Below are 23,096 nucleotides of genomic sequence, written 5' to 3'. Positions count from 1 at the left end.
TGCAAATCCTGTATATGTTTGTTATTCTGTTATCCTATATATATCAATCTAGTCTCAGTGTCATTAAATAGTGCTAGAAGTTGGATAAGACCCAAGCATTGTTATTGCAGTGTTCTGTTGTTTGGAGAAGATTTTGAGTTAATTTGGCAAATGCCTGCATGTAATTGTATATAGGTGATTTTTTAGAATTGCCTTCACTTTTAGAAAATATTTTTTCTACTTAAGATTTCTAATTTGCAGATGTAACACTTATTTATTACTTCTTAGGCTAGTGATTTCAGCGATATGGCGAATTGGCCAACGCCAAGTGAATTAGTGAACACTGGAGTGAGTATTATTTTAAGGTTTTTTCCTTCATAAAGGGAAAATATTCTCATTTCAACATGCAGAATTTTATTTCAAATGTGGAGAATTACATTAATAAAGAAATGCTGAAAACTTAGCAGCCATCCTTTTTATAGTCTAACCCATTTTTCAGATACCTGATTTTATTCATCACATTGCCTTCATTTGATTGTATTCTCAGGAGGTAATCTTCGATTTAGAAGGGGTGGGTACCATGCTGTTATTTTTATGTAGTGACTACAATTAAAGAAATTAGTTTTTAATATGAGACTAAATTGAAGCCCATTTTGTTTCAGAACTTGCTATATGTTTATTTATAATCTTCAATATGTATTGAAGAGCTAATTATATATACACATATGCATCATATGCATATATATATTGTATCAAATCAGGAAGTGTTCAGTGAATGGATTTTTAATTTAAACTATGAAAGAAACTCTAAAAGATGGTTCTGAGATACTTTATCAAAGGACTCAAAAACATTTTTTTGTAATGTTTGTTTATTTTTGAGAGAAAGACACAGCGTGAGGGGGAGAGGGACAGAGAGAGAGGGAGACACAGATTTGGAAGTAGGCTCCAGGCTCTGAGCTGTCAGCGCAGAGCCTGATGCGGGGCTCGAACTCAACGAACCGCAAGATCATGACCTGAGCTGGAGTTGGACACTCAACTGACTGAGCCACCCAGGCACCCCTATCAAAGGACTTTTTATTTTTTTAAATTTTTTTTTTTCAACGTTTATTTATTTTTGGGACAGAGAGAGACAGAGCATGAACGGGGGAGGGGCAGAGAGAGAGGGAGACACAGAATCGGAAACAGGCTCCAGGCTCTGAGCCATCAGCCCAGAGCCTGACGCGGGGCTCAAACTCACGGACCGCGAGATCGTTACCTGGCTGAAGTCAGACGCTTAACCGACTGCGCCACCCAGGCGCCCCTCAAAGGACTTTTTAGAGGAGTGGTAGCATATATGGTTATCTGGTTACATGTTTTCATTTGACACTGTACACTTTGCTATTTGTATTTTGTGCAGTATTAGCTTACAGTTGTAGATAATATACATTAATTTAAACAGCTTAGTGAGTGACATGTAATAAACTACACATGAAGTATACAACTTGATAAGTTTTGACCTGTGAAACCATCACCAAAATCAAGATAATGGGCTTAACCATTACCCCAAAAGCTTCCTCACACTCCTTTGTAATTCTCCCTGTCACATTCCCCTCATCATTCCTGGCAACCACTGATATGCTTTCTGTCACTTAGAGTTAATTTGCATCTCTTACAATTTTACATAAATAGAGAGTCCTAGAATAGGACTCCTTTTCCCCCAGTTTTCACTTAATTATTTTGAGGATTTATTTATGTCATTAACGAGTACCTGTAGTTCATTCCTTTTTATTGCCAAGTAGTATTTCATTTTATGAATGGAATGCTGCTTGTCTATTCATCTATGGATGGACATTTGTGTTGATTCCAATTTGGGGCTGTTAGACATAAAGCTGCTCTATAAACATTTGTGTACAAAATTTTGCATGGATATATGCTTTCATTTTTCTTGAGTAAATACCGAGGTAGAATAGCTGGATTGTATGGTTGCTATGTGTTTAGCCTTTGCTGGAACTACCAAACTTCATTCCCCTAATATTCAGTGTATGAGAATTCAACTTGTGTCACACCTTCACAAATATTCCATAGAGTCAGTCTTTTAATCTATTTCTATTAGGTGTGTGGTGGTATCACATTCTAGTTTTAATTTGCATTTCTTTGACTAATGATGCCAAGCACCTTTCCATTTACATTTGCTATCAGTATAACTTTTTGTTGAAGTGTCTGTTCAATTGTAGCCCATTTTTTGAAAATTTGAGTTGTTTTCTTATGATTTCATTTTGAGAGGTCATTATATATTTTGGATCCAAGTGCTTTATCAAATACTTAGCAAATATTTTTTCCCAATCTGTGGCTTGACTTTTAACAGTGTCTTTTGAAAAGTAGTTTTATTTTCAATAAAAATTGTCATTTGTTTTGCAGTATTAGGAAAGGTTTATTACCACAATTTTTTAGATATGTTAGTGAAAATGCATGAAAATGATTTCATTCAGAAAACTTTTTGCAGAGTCAGAGTGTCATCAGCCAAGGAAATAAGAAGCTACAAAATAGAAAAGAAAGAGAAGACAAGGTTGAAAAGAGAATTAACACTGAGAGCAAAGAAAGCCGGGAAACAAAATTAGATGGTCCTGGTGAAAATGCCAGTGAGGATGAGGCTCAGTCAAGTAATCAACGAAAGAGAGGTTAGTTCATCTATAACTTCCACTTTTTCCACCAGTTTTATTGAGATATAATTGATAAAATAACATTGTATTAGTTTAAGGTATATAACACGATGATTTGATGTATGTATATATTGTGAAATGATTTCCACAATTTTATTTTGTTAAAAAAATTTTTTTTAATGTCTATTTATTTTTGAGAGAGAGAGAGAGACAGAGCATGACTGGGGGAGGGGCGTAGAGAGACGGAGACACAGAATCTGAAGCAGGCTCCAGTCTCCACGTTGTCAGCCCAACGTGGAGCTCCGACCCACAAACTGCAAGATCATGACCTGAGCTAAAGCCAGAGGCTCAACTGATTGAGCCACCCACGCACCCCTCCGCAATTTTAGTTCACATCCATCACCTCCCAGTCACAATGTCTTGTTTTGTTTTTTTCTTATGATGAGAACTTTTAAGATCCAGTCTCTTAGCAACTTTCAAATATACAATACAGCATTGATAACTATAGTCACCATGCTGTATAGTATATCTCCAGAACTTATTTGTCTTATAACTGGAAGGTTGTACTTTTGATCACCTTCACTCATTTCCCCTATCCCCAGCAGCCACCAATCTGTTCTCAGTTTCTGTGAATTCAGCTTTTTTAGATTCCACATGTAAGTAAGTCTTCCTGGCTTATTTCACTTAGCATAATGCCTGCAAGATCCATCCATGTTGTTGCAAATGGCAGGATATCCTCTCTCATGACTGAATAGTATTCAGTTGTATATTTATACACCACGTTTCCTTTATCCATTCATCTGTCAATGGACACTTACATTTTTTCCATGTCCTGACTATTTTAAGTTAGATGGTCCTGGTGAAGATCTCACTGAGAATGAGGCTCATTCAAGTAGTTAATGAAAGAGAGGTTAATTCATATTTTCATTTTGATTTTAATTTTGTGAGGAAAGTTGTAATAATGAAGAATTGTATTTAATCAATTGATTCCTAGTAGTCACCAGTAGGTATTTTGGATTTCTTCAGGATACCATCTGCAATGGTAACCGATTTGCTTTTGTAATATTCTTAAACTATTAAGCTTTCCTTTTTTCATTTTACTTGTACTTTATGTAGGTATAGAATGAAGTTGCACTTATAGAAATGGGTATAGATAGATATTTTTAAGATATATTTCTTAAAAATTGTATGATAATTGTTTCTTAAATTTGCATTGGAACTGCTCCCTATTTTCAGTTTTGGTCAACTTTTTTTTTTTTTTTTCATAGCATCTCTCCATTAAATTACACTTAGAAGAAAAAATACTGTCCTTGTATCCTTTTACATATTTGTACGCAACTTTTCCTGTATCTAGGGACAGATTATGATTTCACTGCTTTGTAAAAGCATATACTCATTGAGTGTTCTGAGCGTTAAGTAAAAGTGTCTTCACAGGGCTTTAGGCAGAAAAGTTCTTTAAACTGTTGAAAGGTCAGTAGCTGAAACAAGGTGAACATTGGGAAAAGTGGCAGGAGATGTTGTTGGTCCACATTGTGCAGGGCTTTCGTCACTTGGAATTAGCGTTTTATTTTGAGTGCCATGGGAAGCCATTAAAGCGTTTTAATTCTTGGCGGTAATGTGGCATGGGAGGGGACATTTTATGAAGTGTTTCCAGTCAATTTCTTTAATAATGAATTAAACAATCTCCCATACATTGAACACTTGCTTGAAATTTTTTTAAGTTTATTTATTTTTTGAATTCTTTTTTAAATGAGTATATAATCCTTAGCTGCAGGGTAAGCATATTAATTAGCCTTACGTGATATGATGAGCCAAGGCTAATTGCTTAAAAGTGGTTGACAACAGGACAGACATGTTAGGAAAAAATTTCCCAGTTTCTTAAACAAGTTTATCACTTAGCTTTTTCATACTTCTCAGATAGGTAAGTCTTTTTGACTTCCTGGAATTCATACAGATGACAGACCTGTCATCCTGCTTTAAAATTGTCTTGTTAATCGCTTCAATTAAAACTGATCAGCAAATACTAAAATCCAGGTTTTTCTATTTAAATTCATTTAATCAAGTCGTGAATTGACTCTCTTTAGAGCACACAGGTGTTTGTTTGTTTGTTTTGTTTTTTTTAATCTTCAGAGGAAGGGCTTTTTTATATCAGAGAGACTCACTGATAGAATTTATAGTATAGAATTCAGATAGATTTTTTTTTTTTAAGATCTTTCATATTCCTCTTCCTTGTCTGTCCACAGTTTGAAGGATTTATAGGAAATCAGTACTTTAGTTGCATACTGATAATTCCTTTTCCTTTAATTACCTTGGTAGTTTTTCCTTTGCACATGAGTCTTGTTTAGTCAAAAATATATATTGAGCAAAAGACTAAACATTTAGAAACCTTAACTGTGGATTCCATGAATTAGGTAATCTTCAGAATTTCACCACAGTGTAACAATTACAGTATCATGTATTCAACCAGAGAAGTTAAATTGCCTCTCTTAGGTTAGGAAAATGTATAGTAGCTATAAAAAGATTTATTAAGTAGTTAGACAGATTTTATACTCTAATTTTGAAAAACCTCTTTCATTCGTAGTAATCTAGATAAATCAATATTTTAGACAGTGACTTGAAACTGAGTGTTTTGAATTACCAGCCAAACTTTCCAGTGTGTTCATTATAATGTCTTATCGGATATACCCCATTCTGAAGCCTGAGAGTCAAGTATTAGGAGTATTGTATTACACTTAACTATTTTTGAGGAGCTTTTTCATCACAATTAAACAGAAGAGTGAGCATTTTGTTTGAAAGTAAAAGTTCTAAGGATACTCCATTAAGTGGCTTTTCACATGAACTTTAGAAATGTTTGCGAAGACAAGTTTATTAAGGAGCTTTGTGAGAAGAAGAAAATTATTTTGGTTCTCTACAAGAACATTTAAGGACAAAGTCTTCTGTTTAATTAAACTTTAGAGTCCATTCAGAATTGCAAAGCTTTAATGAAAATTGTGCAGTGTCATTAAACAATTTTATTTTGTTTTTTTCAAGCTAATAAGCACAAATGGGTACCACTCCACTTAGATGATGTAAGACCAGACAGTCAAGAAAGACCAGGATCCCGAAACACCTCAAGATGTCAACCTGAAGCAAGTAAATCATCACATAACAATAGGAGAAATGATACACGAAGTAAGTTACATTCTAAAGGAAAAAATTTTGACACTAACGAACTTAGTCTTAATTTTTATAATTTTAATAGCCATGTATAGTATAAACTACTTAAAAATAAGTTGCAGACGTTGTGCCTCTTTTAACACTAAGTTCCTTCAGAGTATATATCTTAAGAACAGTAATGCAGTGTGACTGTACACAGGCAGATTTTCCCCATAATGTCTTTTTCAGGTTTTTTTCTCCCTCCTTTCCAGGATCTAATCTGAGATCACACATTGCTTTTAGTCATCTGTTCTCTTTAGTCTCCATTAATCTGGAACAGTTCTTCTCCTTTTGTCTTTGATGACATTGATTTTTTTTTTTCTGAAGATTTTGTGACAGGTGGTAGATATCTCTCACTTTGGGTTTTCTGGTGTTTCCTCATGATTGGATTTGGGTTATGAATTTTTGGCAGGAATACTGCAGAAGTTAAATGATTTTCTTCTCATTGCATGGAAATGCACATGATCTTGTTTATGTTATTGCTGATATTAACTTTGAGCCCTGGGTTAAGATGATGTACTCTAGGCTTCTTTACTGTCAAGATGCTTTTTTCTCCTTTGTAATTAATATGTAATTTGTGAGAGAGATTTTGAAACTTTGAAAATACCCAGTTTCTCATCAGACTTTTCTCATGAGCTTTAGTTTCCATTGATGATTCTTACCTGATTCAATTATTACCATATTGCAGTTGCTGATTTTTCTTATTGCATCATTACTTCTGTATTTATTAGTTGACATTCCACTATAAGGAATGACTTCCCTTATTACCAGTATGGATTTATGGCTTCTTATTTTTTCAATGTATTATAATCCATTACCATGATTATTTAGTTTGATACTCAGATTGTCCCAGATTTGGCTGGTGGGAGCCTCTTATGGGTGGTATCTGTGTCCTTTTTAAAAAAGCCGGCTTTACTGAGCTATAAATTATATGCATATAAAATACATTTACATTACTGTCACTTCTCCCAGCTATGAGTCTACTTTCTGTCAGGTTAGATTTACCTTTTCTATGGTTTTATATAAATTTTGAACTATACAATGTACATTATGAACTCTTATGTCTCCTTTTGCTCAGCATAATGTTTTTCAGACTCGTCAGTATTGTTCCATGTATCAGTAGTTTCTACCTCTTTATTTCAGAATAGTTTTCTCTTGAATGGATATCCCCCTGTATCCATTCATTTACACATGGATATTTGGCTTGTTTCTAGTTTTTGGCTATTATGAGTAATGCTGCTATGAACATTTGTGTACAAGTCTTTGGGCATGTGTTTTAGTTTCTCAGGTAAACACCTAGGAGTGGATTATTAGGTGGTAGGATGAGTGCATATTTGACTTTAAAATAAATTGTCAAGGGGCGCCTGGGTGGCGCAGTCGGTTAAGCGTCTGACTTCAGCCAGGTCACGATCTCGCGGTCCGGGAGTTCAAGCCCCGCGTCGGGCTCTGGGCTGATGGCTCGGAGCCTGGAGCCTGTTTCCGATTCTGTGTCTCCCTCTCTCTCTGCCCCTCGCCCGTTCATGCTCTATCTCTCTCTGTCCCAAAAATAAATAAACGTTGAAAAAAAAAAAAAAATTAAAAAAAAAAATAAATAAAATAAATTGTCAAATTGTTTTCCAAATTGGTTGTACCATTTTGTATTTTCATCAGTAATGTTTCGTTCCTTTGCTATTTGTTAGGTCATATGTCTTCTGGAATTTTCCATATTTTGGACTTGCTGATTGCTTTGTTATATTTTTTTTTAACACGTTCTTGTGTCTTTTCTGGATATAATTTTTAAGGTTTGATTAGATTCAGGTTTATTTTTGTTTTGGTAGGACTACTTCTGAATGTGTATTTCTTACAGCAGTAAGAAAAAATTAGGTGTTTCACTTTTAGTTGTATTAAGTTTGAGTTGGTTCAGGTATTGTTAGCCTTATCCATTATAAACTGTCTCATCAGTCTTTCATTTCCCAGATACATTATTTCAATGGGATTTCTCACATCTCAGAAAGCCGAGGAGGACAGGAGGAGAATATGTAGCAACAATTAGATGAGCATTTGGTTTTATAGGTTTCTGAAATCTTAAGTCTGATAATTTAAAATTAAAAAAAATTTTTTTAAGTTTATTTTTGAGAGAGAGACACACACACAGAGCATGAGCGGGAAAGGGACAGAGAGAGAGGGAGACATAGAATCCAAAGCAGGCTCCAGGCTCTGAGTTGTCATAACAGTGCCTGGTGTAGGGCTCGGACTCACAAAGCCATCTGATCATGACCTGAGCCGAAGTCAGACACTTAACTGGCTGAGCCACCCAGGTACCCCTTAAGTCTGATAATTTTAAAAGCATACATGTTGTCCTGTGAATGGGGAAGGCTTAAGAAAATTTACAAACATAATACCACTCAAAAGTTTCCAATTATGTTATGGAATACTTTAAACACACAAAAGTTGAAAGAATTGTATAGTGAATACCTGTCTAACCACAACCTAGATTTAGTAATTTTGCTGTATTTAATTCCTCTATTTGTTGAATTATTTGAAAGTAACTTGCAGATAATCATGACACTTCACTGATATTCAAAGAAAATGCAGCACCTAGGAAAAACCACAGTAATTCCCTAGTATCTTCTAAAATCTAGTTATATTTACTCAATTGTCCACAAAAATGACTTTAAAATTATGAAACTTTCTACAGAAAAACTGACCTTTTTTTGCCTTTGTATCACAGTTTCTCATATGTATCACTTTAATATTTTATTCGAAAAGTAATATATATTCATAATATATTTTACTTATTAAATATTGGGCATATAAGAAAACAGGGTTGTAAAACAGGGTTCATAAAATGAACACTGGGGACTCAGGACCAAGTTTAGAAATGTGTATTACCATTACCTTTGAACTTCTGTGTGCCCCATGCAAATTCATCCCATTGCTTCCCTTCTCAGAAGAAAAAAGACCTGAATGTTTGTTGTTTGAATATTTTTATTTGAAGCTGACATTCAGTATGACTCCATTAACATATTCTGTGACAGTACATTTTTTTTGTGGCAGTAATTTTTAAACTTTAGTCTAATTTTCTTAGATTAATGCATATTGATGTATTTTTTTTCTTTTTTTAAACATTTTTTAAAATGTTTATTTTTGAGAGAGAGAGAGCAGGGGCAGGGGAGGGGCAGAGAGAGGGAGACACAGAACTTGAAGAGGGCTCCAGGCTCTGCACTGTCAGCACAGATCCTGACATGGGCTTGAACTCAGGAATTGTGATATCATGACCTGAGCTGAAGTCGGACACTTAACCGACTGAGCCACCCAGGCACCCCGCCCCGCATGTTGGTGTATTGTTGTAAGTCCTTACGTTTGGTTTTTTTCCCCCTGCTAAAGGGCATTTCAGTATTTGATAAAATCTCTTCTGTTGGTGGACATTTGGATTGTTTCAGTTTTTTTAAAGTGTAATAAATATTTACATTTTTATGCATGTTTTCCAGTAAACATGTACAAGAAGTTCTTTAGGGGTAATTTCTTTCTTTCTTTCTTTCTTTCTTTCTTTCTTTCTTTCTTTCTTTCTTTCCTTCCTTCCTTCCTTCCTTCCTTCCTTCCTTCCTTCCTTCCTTCCTTCTTTTCTTTTTTTTGAGAGAGAGACAGAGACAGCACGAGTGGGGGAGGGGTAGAAAGAGAGGGAGAGACAGAATCCTAAGCAGGCTCCAAGCTGTCAGCACAGAGCCTGACACAGGGCTTGAACCCACAAACTGGAAGATCGTGACCTGAGCTGAAGTTGGACACTTAACCAACTGAGCCACCAGATGCCCCCTTTGGGGTAATTTCTTAAGACTGCAACCCACGAGTGCATTATGAAATTGGTGTACTGGGTGATGATCAGGTTTTTCCAAAAAAATTGATAGACTCAGAGTTCTTCACACAGAAAAATTTTTATGGCAGTTGTGTTTAAATTACAAAAAATTTGTGTGTTCCAGGGTGTGATATACAGTAAGGCTTACTGTGGGTTGAGGCAGAAGTGTTTGAAAAAAAACTGTATTAGGGTATACATTGAAGAGGATTTGCAGCATCTAGGCCAGTGATTCTCAATAGAGATGATTTTCCCCCACTCCCAAGGGGGCATTTGGCATTGTCTGGAGATAATACTGGTTTTCACAACTTGGAGGGGGTGGTGAGTGAGTGCTACTTGCATCTAGTTGGTAGAGGTCATGGCTGATGCTAAACATTCTGTAGGCCCCTACACTAGAGAGTTAGGTGGCTCAAAGTGTCAGTAGTACCAAGTTTGCAAAACCCTTGGTCTCTAAGGTATTTGTACCTTCAAATTTATTTAATTATTCCAATTTGTTTTTCAAAGTGGATGTGCCTGACTTTGCTCTCACTAATTGTATACAATGTTCTACCTTTTCTTCTTGATCAATATTTGATTAATTATAGGACCTGAAAGTATTTGTCAGACTGGGGTAGATCAAATATTCTTTGTCTTAATTTGCATTTCTCATGACCAGTGAGGCTGAACACCACTTTTTGCTTATTGCCCATTTGCATTTCCTGTTTGACTACCTATCTTGTAGCCATTTTTCCCACTGAGTTACTGTGTGTGTGTGTGTGTGTGTGTGTGTGTGTGTGTGTGTGTGCGCGAGTGCACGATAGTGCATTCTATGTGTATTCTGGATATAATTCTTATATTGTACTACAGATATCATCTCCCAGTTTGTTTTGTGTTTTCATTTCCTTTTTTTCTTTAAAAGGAATTTCTTTTACTTAAATAGAGATGTTTCTTTAAACATTTTGTAAAACTTTTTTAAGGAGTTTTTTTTTTTTTAAGGAGTTTTATATAATGCACATTCAGTAGTCTTGGAACGTCTTGAATCTTGAATAGTACCGTCTTAACAAAGGACCTCTTCTTTTTTTAGTATATTATTTTCCTTATCAAAATGTTTTCTTTATGTCAATACTTTTGTGGACCCTCTTTCATGCCAGGGACATTTTGACCAATTCCTGTGAGCTGTCTTAAGTTAGTATCTATCTGAAGAATGCCTGGTTACTAACAGCTTGTTACAAAATGGGGAGGGGTAGTTGCCATGTTTTCATAAAAATAGTCATGTTATTTACTGTTGCAAATTGGAATGTATAAAAATATTTTTGTTTTTAAAAGGTTGGAGGCGTGATAGAGAAAAGAGAGACGATCAAGATGAAGTTTCCAGTGTGAGAAGTGAGGGTGGTAATATCCGAGGTTCTTTTCGAGGCCGAGGAAGAGGCCGAGGACGGGGAAGAGGACGAGGCAGAGGAAATCCTCGATGTAGGACATGAATTTTGTTAAATTAGATAGAGTTTCAAAAAGTGTGCAAGCCATCTGTTAGTTTTGCCCACTATCCCATATAATGTTTTAACTAATATTTTTTGTCTGATAATTAAGGTGGTTTTGTAATTGTTACCCCTTCAAATACTTGACTTTGGATTTTTCTTTATAGTAACTGTTTCTCTTTTAAAAAAAAATCTGTAATCACTTTTCTTTCTCTTTATTCACATCAAGTGAACTTCGATTATTCATATGGTTATCGAGAACATGGTGAAAGGACTGATCAGCCATTTCAAACAGAACTTAATACCAGTATGATGTATTACTATGATGATGGTACAGGTGTACAGGTGTATCCTGTGGAAGAAACATTGCTTAAAGAGTATATTAAACGCCAAATGTAAGTCGATCAGACATAGCAGATGGGATAGTAACATCAAACTTTAACATCGTTGATAGTGAATACGTTATAATACATTTTTAAGCCGTTTCTTAGTAAAATTGGTAGATTTTTAATAGTATTTTATGTTTTTTTTTCTAGGAAATGTTAGTGAAGTATTTTTTAAAAATTTATATTTGGTTTATGTTGTTACATAAGACTTCTGCTTTGTTTACTATTCAGGTATTTCTCTGTTTAAAGGGCCTTAGTTGAAAGAATATTGTCATGGTATATTAGGAGTGATTAAATATAAGAATATAAAATTGCCATATAGATATTTGATGTTGAACAAGTGAAGCCTGGCTTATTATTTGCAAATAAATGCTTATATTGAAATTCACAAATGAACATAAATGACAAAAAGTGGTGATAGATATATTTTTACTTAGCAAATGATTTCAAAATTCTAAGTTTGTTTTTTTAACTTTTAAGTTCTCTTTCTTTGTGGCACATATTGAAGGGGAACTACCTAATCTTTTTTAGTTCAAACTTTTTATTCTAGTTTTCATAATAGTTGCCCTCTGAAGTACTGAAGTTGATGTTAGGAGAATATTCTATTGTCATTAAGAGAAAAAATAACCCTTGTACATATTAGTATTGTATAGAAGGTTTTGCCTATTTATATAGTGTGTTTATATAGTGGTGAAAAAATGTCCTCAAGTGAGTGGCATAACCAGTTTGCTGAAATTTGATTACTTTTTTATCCTTAACAAAGTAAAAGAAAAACTATTTTTGAAAGGGTTTAAGTATCTTAAAAACATCTATCTTTATTTAAGAAAGAAAATTGACTCTGTTAGAAAATAATTTCTTCATCGGCATCATCCAGGCATTTTCCTGGGATGTCTTCATGGTGGATTTGATTGGCTTACATACAATATGAAGCAACTTGTTTATTTTGTTCTTGCTTCTTTTGTTACAGTTGACGCAAACACTGAAGAAAAGGGCCTTTTTATGGGCAGAAAGTGCCTGGCATGTGGCTATCAACTTCAAACCACTATTCCTGTCTTTTTTGTAACTCTTGCTGCCAGGTCCCTTCTGAGACCTGACAGTGGATATGCAACTCCATGTCAGGATAATCGGCCTCCAATGTGCTCATACAAGTGAGGGAGGAGCAGAGAGCTACTTCAGTGTTGACAAAATTTCTGATCATGCAGTGTAGAATCCAGAGCTTCTAAGGTAGGACATGATAATGTCCCCTAGGACACTGAACAAAATGTCAGACACAGCACTGGGCATGACTCCTTTTTTTCTTGTTGCTGTTTTAGCAATAGGGTTTTTGGCAGATGTTAGAGTACCAGGTTTAGAATGGCTCTTTACTGTTATTCTTCGATTAGTGGACTTCTGGAGGAGTCATGCTTTTGACTTTGTTTTCTTTGAGGTTTCTCATACTTAATATAGATAGGCTTATTGAGTAGGGTTTACATTTTTCTCTTTGAGAAGTTACTGAAAACTTTCTTGCATTTGTGGAAAATTATGCTAAATGTATTTTGAAAGTTAGAGGCTTAACTGTATTAGGGACGATTGAGTTTTTAAAATAATTTTAACTGAAAAAGTATTGTCATTTTTTATATCAGAATATTAAAAATTTAAGATCTTGATTATTTCTAGCCAGGACAGTCTCTTCTGACATTCACATTTAGAGATGAGTAGTTTGTAGCCCATTAGAAGTTTAAAAAATAAATACCATAGGTAATAGGGTGATTTATGAATTTATTTAGATACTAACTAAGATTTTCATGAAGTAGTAGAATAAAAAACCATCTTATTAATGATTCAGAGAAGTTTTTGTCTAAGAACGGTTTTAACTTGTGACTAAATCAAATGTCTTAATGTGTGAAAATTTAGAATTTAAGCATATGTATCATGTGCCACTATGTCAAGTACTGTGAAAAGGACTTTTGAAGTGTATGATGTGCCCACCACATGCCAGGCACTATGAAAAGGGCTTTTGGAGGTATAACAAAATCAGGATTTTTGTTTCTTCAAGATTTAAGATTTTTTTTCTTCAGTGTTTAAAACAAGTAAATGATTTACTAGTGTTACTGAGATGTCAGTAGTAGTTCACTGATCCAAGGGAGCTTTGCGCTTTGATCACTGGATAAATATCTGAGTATAAAGAAACAACTTGAGTATTTACATTTCTAAAGTAAGATTTTTTTTCTCCTAGTGAAAAGTAGCTCAAAGCTATTTCTCATTTATGGGTGATTATTTCTTCAAAGTTAGATTTTGACCTAAATATTTCAAGGGTATCTTTAGTAACCCTGTGTTACTAAATGCATGAGTTGGTGTGCTTTCTCATAATTTGCCACCGATCTTTGATAACTGTCTCTGATTTGGGAACAGTATAGGATTATTAACTTGTAGGCCATATCATCACTGATGTCATGTATTTCTTTTGTATTCTTTTCTACATTTTCCCCCATTTGTCCTCTTGTTCTCTCTAGAATTCTATTTTTGTTTTTCTATATGGAGGCTGTAATTTAAAAAAAATTTTTTTTTTAATGTTTATTTTTGAGAGAGAGAGAGAGAGAGAGAGCGCGCGAGCGTGAGTGGGGAGGGGCAGAGACAGAGACAGAGACACAGAATCCAAAGCGTGCTCCAGCCTCTGAGCTGTTGGCCCAGATCCTGACTTGGGGCTTGAACTTGTGAGCCATGAGATCATGACCTGAGCCGAAGTCAGATGCTCAACCCACTGAGACACCCAGGCACCCCATGGAGGCTGTAATTTTAAACTTGTTTCTCAAATGCCACTATTGAATATACTCATGTTATCTTTGTATCTTAGAACTTATAGTTATGATCATACAGTTTATCCATTTACATTTCTCTCTCCTAGAGAAGATTAAGGTATCTAAGCTAGCTTTTTCTGTATTTTTTTCCCCATGTACCTGATGGTACCCCATGTACCCCCATGTATCATAGATATTCCTTGTTCAGCTGTATATTCTGTTCATTCTTAAACGTCTTTTATAGTTCTCTCCATCAAAGATACAGGGAGATCTTGTAGATATATAATTGTGTGTGTACCCTTGTGCTCATGTATTCACTCAGTTTTTACTCAGTAGCTTTGTACTGGTTGCTAGCATTCAGGATTAAACAATGTCACTACCCCGTCTATTTAGAAAACAAAACAAACTGTAATCTACTCTGTAAACTTCACAAAGAGTACTTCCAAGAAAGCTGTTCTCAGTGATGTGGGAAAAGTTGGAAGGCAATCTGTTGACATGTGTTTAGTTGTTATTTAGTGTTTAAATGAAACAAGTTAAAGTAGCTTTTAATAAAAAGTTTCCTTTAATTGACTCATTTAAAAAAATCAGTTATTGAACTGTTTTAAAGTAAAATGCTGGTTAATTCTTTATGCTTAGGTAAAGTTGATCTAAGTAGAAGTTAATGTTTTTTGGAAGAGAATCAGTATTTTAAGTTTCTTTCTACTCATGGATAAGAAATTATAACTTGGTAGGGCTTTGGTCTTGTATTTATCTTCTATCTATGTTGTATTAAATCTGTATATTACTAATAAAATAATTTTAAAGCTGTTGATATATAAGTGATAGATATTTTTGTTTCCTATTGAATAAATTAATTAAACTTACGTTTACTTATTTTTGCTTATTTCTTTTTTTCAGTGAATATTACTTCAGTGTAGAAAATTTGGAACGGGACTTCTTTCTTAGGAGAAAGATGGATGAACAGGGTTTCTTGCCTATTTCCCTGATTGCTGGTTTCCACCGTGTTCAGGCTCTCACTACAAACCTTAATCTCATTTTAGAGGTAATTATTCATTTAAAAAATAGTTGCAAAACAGTCTGTACTTTCCATTCAATTATGCTATTAAGTAACTCTCCTCTAAAAATTATATTAAAAACCTTAAAGGGGTGCCTGGGTGGCTCAGTTGGTGAAGCGTCCCAACTTTTGATTTCCATTCAGGTTATGATATCAAAGTCATTAGATCTAGTCTCCCTGCTTGGGATTCTCTCTCTCCTCTCTCTCCTCTCTTTCTCTCTGCCCCACCCCCACTCTCTCTCTCACTCTCTCTCTCTCAAGTATTTAAAAAAAAAAGGAGGGACACCTGGCTGGCTTAGTCTGTAGAGCATCCGACTTCAGCTCAGGTCATGAACTCATAGTCTGTGGGTTTGAGTCCTGAATTGGGCTCTGTGCTGACAGCTCAGAGCCTAGAGACTCCTTTGGATTCTGTGTCTCCCTCTCTCTTTCTGCCCCTTCCTTGCTTGTGTTCTGTCTCTCAGAAAATGAATAAATGTTAAAAAAAAAAAATTAGAAAAAAACGTAGGGAAAAAAAAGCAAAAGATAACCTGTAGTTACCTAAAGCTTAGACTACATCTCATGGCTGTTTTTCATTTTATAAAACCCAAATAAATTTCTAACCTTGGAGACCCCTCAAAGATTTACTAATGATGTTACCACCTGTTTTTAACCTGACCCTTCCTTCAAACTCGGACCTTCTTGAGTGTTTTTGGTTCTTTAAGTCTTCTTCAGGTTGCTGCAAAATGGCATGTATTTCTATTTATTAAAATTTTGAGAGTTTTTCATGTGCTATAGAAAGGGTAATTTAAAGCAGTCTTTCCAGATGTATTCTTAATGCTTTTATTAAATTTTTTGTCCTGCTCTAGAAATGCTTTGAACATTTTTGTTTTTCTGTTGCCTACATAGGTATAATCAAATTTGCCCTTTGGCTACAGTTTTGAAAGACTTGATATTGTCAGTTTTTTTGAGTAATAGATATGTAGTGGTTTTTTATTGAGGCTTTAATTTGCATTTCCCTAATGACTAATGATGTTGAGCATCTTTTTATGTGTGTATTTGCCATCAGTGTATCTTATTTGTTGAAATGTCTGGTCAGATATTTTGCCTATTTTTATTGGAGGGTTTTTATTTTTATTCTTTTTATTGTAAGAGTTCTTTGTTCTGGATACAAGTGCTTTGTGTGTATTTTACAGATTTTTTTTCCCCAGTCTTTGGCTCATGTTTTCATTTTCTTTTTCTTTTCTTTTTTTTTTTTTTATGTTTGTGTTTGAGAGAGAGGGAGCGTGAGCCAGGGAGGGGTAGAGAGAGAGAGACAGAGAATCCGAAGCAGGCTCTGTGCTGGCAGCAGTGAGCCTGATGAGGGGCTAGAACTCATGAACCATGAGATAATGACCTGAGCTGAAGTTGGATGCTTAACTGAGCCACCCAAGTGTCCCTCATCTTTTAATTTTCTTAACAGATTTCTTTGACTTTTTTAGCAATTTGTTTTGAGCAGGTGTGCTCCATGTTTTAAAAACTAGTTACAGGAAGAGTCAATATTTCAAAACAATATAAACTAGCGATTTATTTGTTGACATGTAATTAATGAGTCTTTGTTTTATGAAAGAAGTTACTTCAAACAGTGTCATTGTTGCATTTATTAATAAATACTATTTAAAGTTTCTTTGTAATTTTAAGAAGACTGTTTTTTCCTGCAAAGCTTAGTATTCATAAAAATATAATATTTGTAGTAGAATGAGTTTATTAAGTACTTCCATTGTCCGTGCTAATAGCAAAGATCTATTTTAGCTGTCATTTTCAATGAAGTTGTGACTGATTTCCCTGACTCTCTGTACTTTGTAGGAATCTGGTTATAATTTTATTATGGTATGTTTTTTTTGGTCTATTGGTATTCCCATTAAACCCTCAAGCATAATTTTCAAGTTATTGATTATCTGCTTCCTTACATCTTCTAGTAGAAGATGTAGTAGAAGGGAAGGAATATTTAAAAGAACTTTTGCATTACTGTTATGGTTACAATTATTGATAGAGAAGGAAATACTGCTATTGAAATACAGAAATACATAAGCACACTGATTTAGAACAGCATAGATCTGCATTCATTTAATATTCATTATGCACCTTTCCCACTGTAATGAATAGGAAAGTTGTCCTTTATCTGTTAAGTGGGAAAAATTGCTCTTTATCTGTTAAGAATGTAAGATTTCATTGGGTTTTGCAATATAAACATAGTAGTTTAGAGCATGGACTTAACAATCTGCATGCACATCCTTGTAGCTCTGTGACCTTGGGTAATGTCCTGAGACTTCTATAAAGTGGAAATCCTAACACTACCTACTTCATAGGGTAGTCCTAGAGATGAAATGTGTGATGACAGTATCTGGCACAAACAGTAAGCCTTAAATAATGATTTGCTGCTATTGTTAGTTTTCAAGGATGTCCTTCTACTGTTCATTCCTGTTTTTGGGATTTTCATTTACTTTCTACCAACTTTTTGCTATATGTAGCTTAATACGCTCAAATTTTTTCGTTCTTGAAAAGAACAATCAAAAGAGGTAAAATATACTTGAGCTCACACCCCTATCTGCCCTAGTTGAGGTTTTCCTTTGTTTTTTTTTTTTGTTTGTTTTTAGTTTTATTTTATTTTGGAGAGACAGAAAGAGAGCACATGAGCAGGGGAGAGGGACAGAGAGAGAGGGAGAGAGAAAGAGAGAGAGAGAACATCTCAAGTAGGCTCCATGCTCTGTGTGGAGCCTGATTCAGGGCTCTGTCCCTCAACCCCAGGATCGTGACCTGGGTGGAAATCAAGGCTCAACTGACTGGGCCATCCAGGTGCCCCTGGTTGAAGTTTTCTACACAGCCTATCTTACTGAGTCTGTTTAGTCCCATTCATTTTCAGCTTACTGTACTTTTTTTTTACTTTGATACATGAATATTGTAATATGATTACTGTTGTGATATTTATCATAATGTACATATGTACATAATTATAGTACAGTATTCTTGTCTATAGTCCTCATACTGTGCATGAAATCTTTGTCGATTATTTACTACTCATTGCAAGTTTGTGCCCTTAAACATCAGTCTTATCTCCCCCACCCACTGTTTCCTGGTAAACACTATTTTATTCTTTTTTTTATTTAAAGTTTCATGTTTTTAGATTCCACATATAAGTGATATCATGTAGTACTTGTCTTTCTGTCTCACTTATCTCATTTAGCATAATATGCTCAAGGTCCATCCATGTTGTTGCAAATGGCAGGGTGTCCTTTCTCTAGGCTGAATAACATTCTGATATCTATCTATCTACCTGTATATATCGATATATAGATATATATATCACATTCTCTTTATCCATTCATCTATTGATGAGTATTTAAATTGTTTCCATATCTTAGCTACTGTGAATAATGCTGCAATAAACATGAGCATGCAGATATCTCTTTAGAATCCTGTTTTTATTTTGGGGGGGTATATCCAGTAATTGGAATTACTGGATCATATGGTAGATCCAGTTTACTGCATTCCTGATTCTTGCTCCACAGCTGAGGTCTATTTGTGTCTTCCTTTTTTTTTTTTTCCCTTAATCCAATTAATCCTGGAACTTTAGCTAGTCAGTTCTGTAATTCTATTCAAGTTATTTAACCTCTTCATGCTTGTTTTCTCATTGTTAAAAGAGGGCAAATAATACTTAAACTATTATAGAGTATAAGGGCTTAAGGGAAGTAATTAATACAGTATTTGTGAAGTCCTTAGAACTATGCCTACTACTCTTATCTGAAACCTTGTTTCAAAATTGGCTGACTGTGGTTCCTCAGAATGTGTGCTGGTGTCTTATCTCTAAGTCTTCACACATGAAAATCTTTACTCTTGATACCAGGCATAGGACCAGGAACTAGGAATACATTATCTATGTATTCTAACGTTGGTAGTTTTTCATAATAATAGATACCATTAAGAAAAGGACCAGGGGTGCCTAGGTGGCTCAGTGGGTTGAGGTCCCATCTCTTGATTTTGGCCCAGGTTATGATCTCATGGTTTTGTGAGTTCAAGCCCCACCTTGGGCTCTGTGCATTGACTGTGCAGAGCCTGCTTGGGATTCTTCCTCTCTCTGCCCCTCCCCCACTTATGTTCGTGTTCTCTCTCTCTCTCAAAATAAATAATCTTTAAAAAAAAAAAAGCACCAACATTACTAGAAAAAGCTTCAGGTGTCTAGAAATGTTAACTGTACACTTTAACTCGTTTAGGAGTACAGGATAAACATGGTTTGGCTTTATTAAAACTCTTGTCTAGATCTTTTCCTTAATTTTGTGTAAGACATAATTTTTGTCTGATGCTAAATCTAAATCACAGCTTCTGGTCTCTTTATGTTCTTTTGAGCTTTTTTTTCAATAGGGAATAAATTCCCTGTGATTTAAGAATCAAAGATTATGTAGTGAAGAATTTCTTCCTTCCCATGTTTCTCCAACAGTGAGTTAGTTAAATCTTTCTTGGTGACTATCATTGTTACTTCTTTTCTGTTTATTAATTCTCCTGAGATAGTTCATGTTATACTACATACATATATTGTTATGTCTTTCTTTCTAAAAACAGTATATTTTAGAAGATTACTCAATAGTTGTATATAAAGAACTTTGGTTTTTTTCCCCTCAGATTTTTTCTTTTGAATTGAGGCATAATTTATACACTGTATGTTATAAATCATAGGATTATAGATTACTTTTCCCTATGAATATAGTTGTGTAACCAATACCCAGATTAAGATATAGAACATTTTCAACATCCCAGGCAGCTGCCTTGTGTCCCCTCCTAACCTGTACTACTATGCTCTTCTCAAAGGTAATTACTTCTTTAGAGTTCTCTCATTTGTTTTTTAACTTCACATAATCAGCGGTGTGTATATTTTTTTGTATCTGACTTATAGTTACCATTTCTGTGAGATTTATCCATGTTGTTGGTGTGTAGCGGTTGTTGACTATCCATTTTAGGTTAGTATTTCCTTGTATGAATATAATACAATGTACTTTTCCATGCCCCTGTTTGTAGATACCTGGGTTCTTTACAGTTTGAATCTGTGGTACTGTTGTGAATATTATTGTATGTATTTTTTGATGGACATATGTACTTTCTTGTGAAATGATGGGTGTACACACACACACACACACACACACACACACTTAGCTTTTGAAGATACTGCTAAGCATTTTTTCCAAATTAATGAACCAATTAAAACTACCACCATTGAGAGTTTCACTTGCTCCACATTCTACCAACACTATTGGCAGTCTTTTTCCAAACATGGTTTTGAAAAATTTAAACCATTAAGAAAGTTTCAAGGTTTTTTTTTTTTTTTTTAATTGTTTTCTTTTTAACGTTTACTTATTATTGAGAGACAGAGAGACACAGAGCATGAGCAGGGGAGGGGCCGAGAGATGGAGAGACACAGAATCTGAAGCAGGCTCCAGGCTCTGAGCTGTCAGCACAGAGCCCGATGTGGGGCTCGAACTCACAAACCGCAAGATCATGACCTGAGCCGAAGTCGGACGCTTAACTGAGCCATCCAGGCACCCCTCAAGGTTTTTGTTTTTGTTTTTGTTTTTTATTTTTTATTTTTTTAAAGAAAGTCACTTTTCAATGTTTATTTATTTTTTGGGGACAGAGAGAGACAGAGCATGAACGGGGGAGGGGCAGAGAGAGAGGGAGACACAGAATCGGAAACAGGCTCCAGGCTCTGAGCCATCAGCCCAGAGCCTGATGCGGGGCTCGAACTCACGGACCGTGAGATCATGACCTGGCTGAAGTCGGACGCTTAACCGACTGCGCCACCCAGGCGCCCCATGTTTTTGTTTTTTAATTCAGGTATAAATAGCATGCTGTAAAATGCAGAGGTCTTAGGTATTTATTTTGAGTTTTGAAATTGTGTAAGCCTGCCCCCAAAAGGATATAGCCCATTACTCTAAAAACTTACTTAATGGTCATTCCAGTCACAGTCAGTCCTCTCCTACCAACCCTCTGCTCCATCCCAAACTACTTTTCTTATTGTATCAGTATAGATTAGTCTTTATTTGTACACATTTGTGTAAATGGAATTCTTCTGTCTCCTGACTCTTTCATTTATAGTTTTTGAAATTCATCCATGTTGTTGCAAGATCTGGATGCTGAGTATACTGTACTACAGTTTACTACCAGGGTGTCATTGCTTCTAGAATGTTCAGTAGACAAAACTGGGAAAATATGTTAGGAAAAAAATATAGATATCACCAATTCAAACTTTTTATTTTAGGCTTCTCCCTTATTTCCTTTATTCTGTGTTTCAGACTCTCTATTTTTTTCAGAGAGTATCCTGGTTCCTATCAAAAGAGTTTGTTTTTAAATAATTTGTAATACTAATTTTAAAGTACTGTCCAGTTATGGAAAATGTAACTTGAAAAGTAAGTAGTATACTAAAGGCATACAGGTATAAAAAGTTGTACACATATGTTCTCCAACTAAAATATAGCAAGTTATAACTTTTATAAAATAACAAGTATGTATATTCAGTTTTTATATATTTGTATTTTTTCTCATTTAATTTTTAAAAGGTGAGTACCTTTGAATTTCAGATAAAATTCAGATCAGTAAGTCTTTTATTTTGAGGAAATTTTGTTCTAGTTTTATTTTACTGTTAAATTACAGCATGTGTATTTTTGCAAAGCACTTTGGCCTAGTGGCTAAGACTTTTGGTGGTGGGTAGCTAATAAATTATGTGAGTCCTTGTATTGCCTCATACTTAGTGTATAATCTTTATGAAGTTACTTTATTTCTTTGAGCCTCAGTTTCCTCATCTATGTACCTTATGGGGTATTGTGAGGAATGTATATGTGTGTTTTTTTATCATTTAATTAATGGTGGTAGTCATTAAAATAATGCCTAAATTTTATTTGGTGATATTAAGGTAGGATAAAAAGAAATATGAGAGAAAAAAATTGACAATAAAGCTTAATTGCCGTAGAAGTAGTTTGCCTCTAGTTGACATAATAATCCTTAAATGCCTACTCTGTTGTGAAAACCAAATTATCTGCTGCATATTGTATCAGGATATCTGTTACCTATCACAGGGGCAAATGATTTAGAAATTTGTTCTAAGTAGTTAATTTGTGGATGCTTTTAAAAACATTTACTCTGTATAATATCTGCTAATTTCAGATTTAAAATTTTTTTAGGTGATTAGAACTATAGGATATGCAATTTAAATGTTTTGAATGAAAGTTCTCTAGTATCTGAAAATACCTATTTATAGGCATTGAAAGATAGCACAGAAGTGGAAATTGTGGATGAGAAAATGAGAAAAAAGATAGAGCCGGAAAAATGGCCAATTCCAGGCCCTCCTCCACGTACTGTGCCACAGACAGACTTCTCTCAACTGATTGATTGCCCAGAGTTTGTACCAGGCCAAGCTTTTTGTTCACATACAGGTAACAGCTTTTCTTCTAGAGCAAGCAGTGTAATGGTGGGCTATTTGGTTCAATATACCTATCCTTTCAAAAGGTTTATTTAGATTCAATAGGAAAATTAAAGATAACTGAATGACTTTTGATGCTCTCAATTCTATTCATATTATCCTCTCACAGAACCATAAATTAAGTAGAGATTTAAGAATTATGGGTAAATTTCTGCTCTATTCTTGTGTACTTTGTCCTGTGTGGAATTTCTGTCCATCTTCTTAGTTTTACTAAATGATTATAGATATATTGTGCCAGTTTTCCTCTTCTAAGATTGGAGTAGTCTAATAGGATTGAAATAGTTTAAAAGTCTTATACTCAAG

General features: G+C 34.7%; 1 protein-coding gene across 5 annotated transcripts in view; it reads left to right on the top strand.

The window, feature by feature from the left end:
• The window catches only part of LARP1B (La ribonucleoprotein 1B), a 125,773-nt gene that overhangs the window by 11,348 nt on the left and 91,329 nt on the right, over positions 1-23,096 (top strand). For all 5 annotated transcript variants that reach the window (XM_086704248.1, XM_086704246.1, XM_086704249.1 and 2 more), the window contains exons 3-9: positions 268-327; positions 2,462-2,636; positions 5,649-5,789; positions 10,948-11,091; positions 11,326-11,491; positions 15,157-15,301; positions 22,572-22,746. In XM_086704248.1, the coding sequence (XP_086560374.1) occupies positions 268-327; positions 2,462-2,636; positions 5,649-5,789; positions 10,948-11,091; positions 11,326-11,491; positions 15,157-15,301; positions 22,572-22,746 (1,006 nt within the window). The remainder of the gene's footprint in view (positions 1-267; positions 328-2,461; positions 2,637-5,648; positions 5,790-10,947; positions 11,092-11,325; positions 11,492-15,156; positions 15,302-22,571; positions 22,747-23,096) is intronic.

The sequence above is a fragment of the Puma concolor genome, chromosome B1 (assembly GCF_028749965.1).
Source record: "Puma concolor isolate L17-30 chromosome B1, mPumCon1.1.hap2, whole genome shotgun sequence".
NCBI lineage: Eukaryota > Metazoa > Chordata > Mammalia > Carnivora > Felidae > Puma > Puma concolor.
Note: the sequence above shows the minus strand (reverse complement) of the source record. Positions and strands in the feature narration are given on the sequence as shown.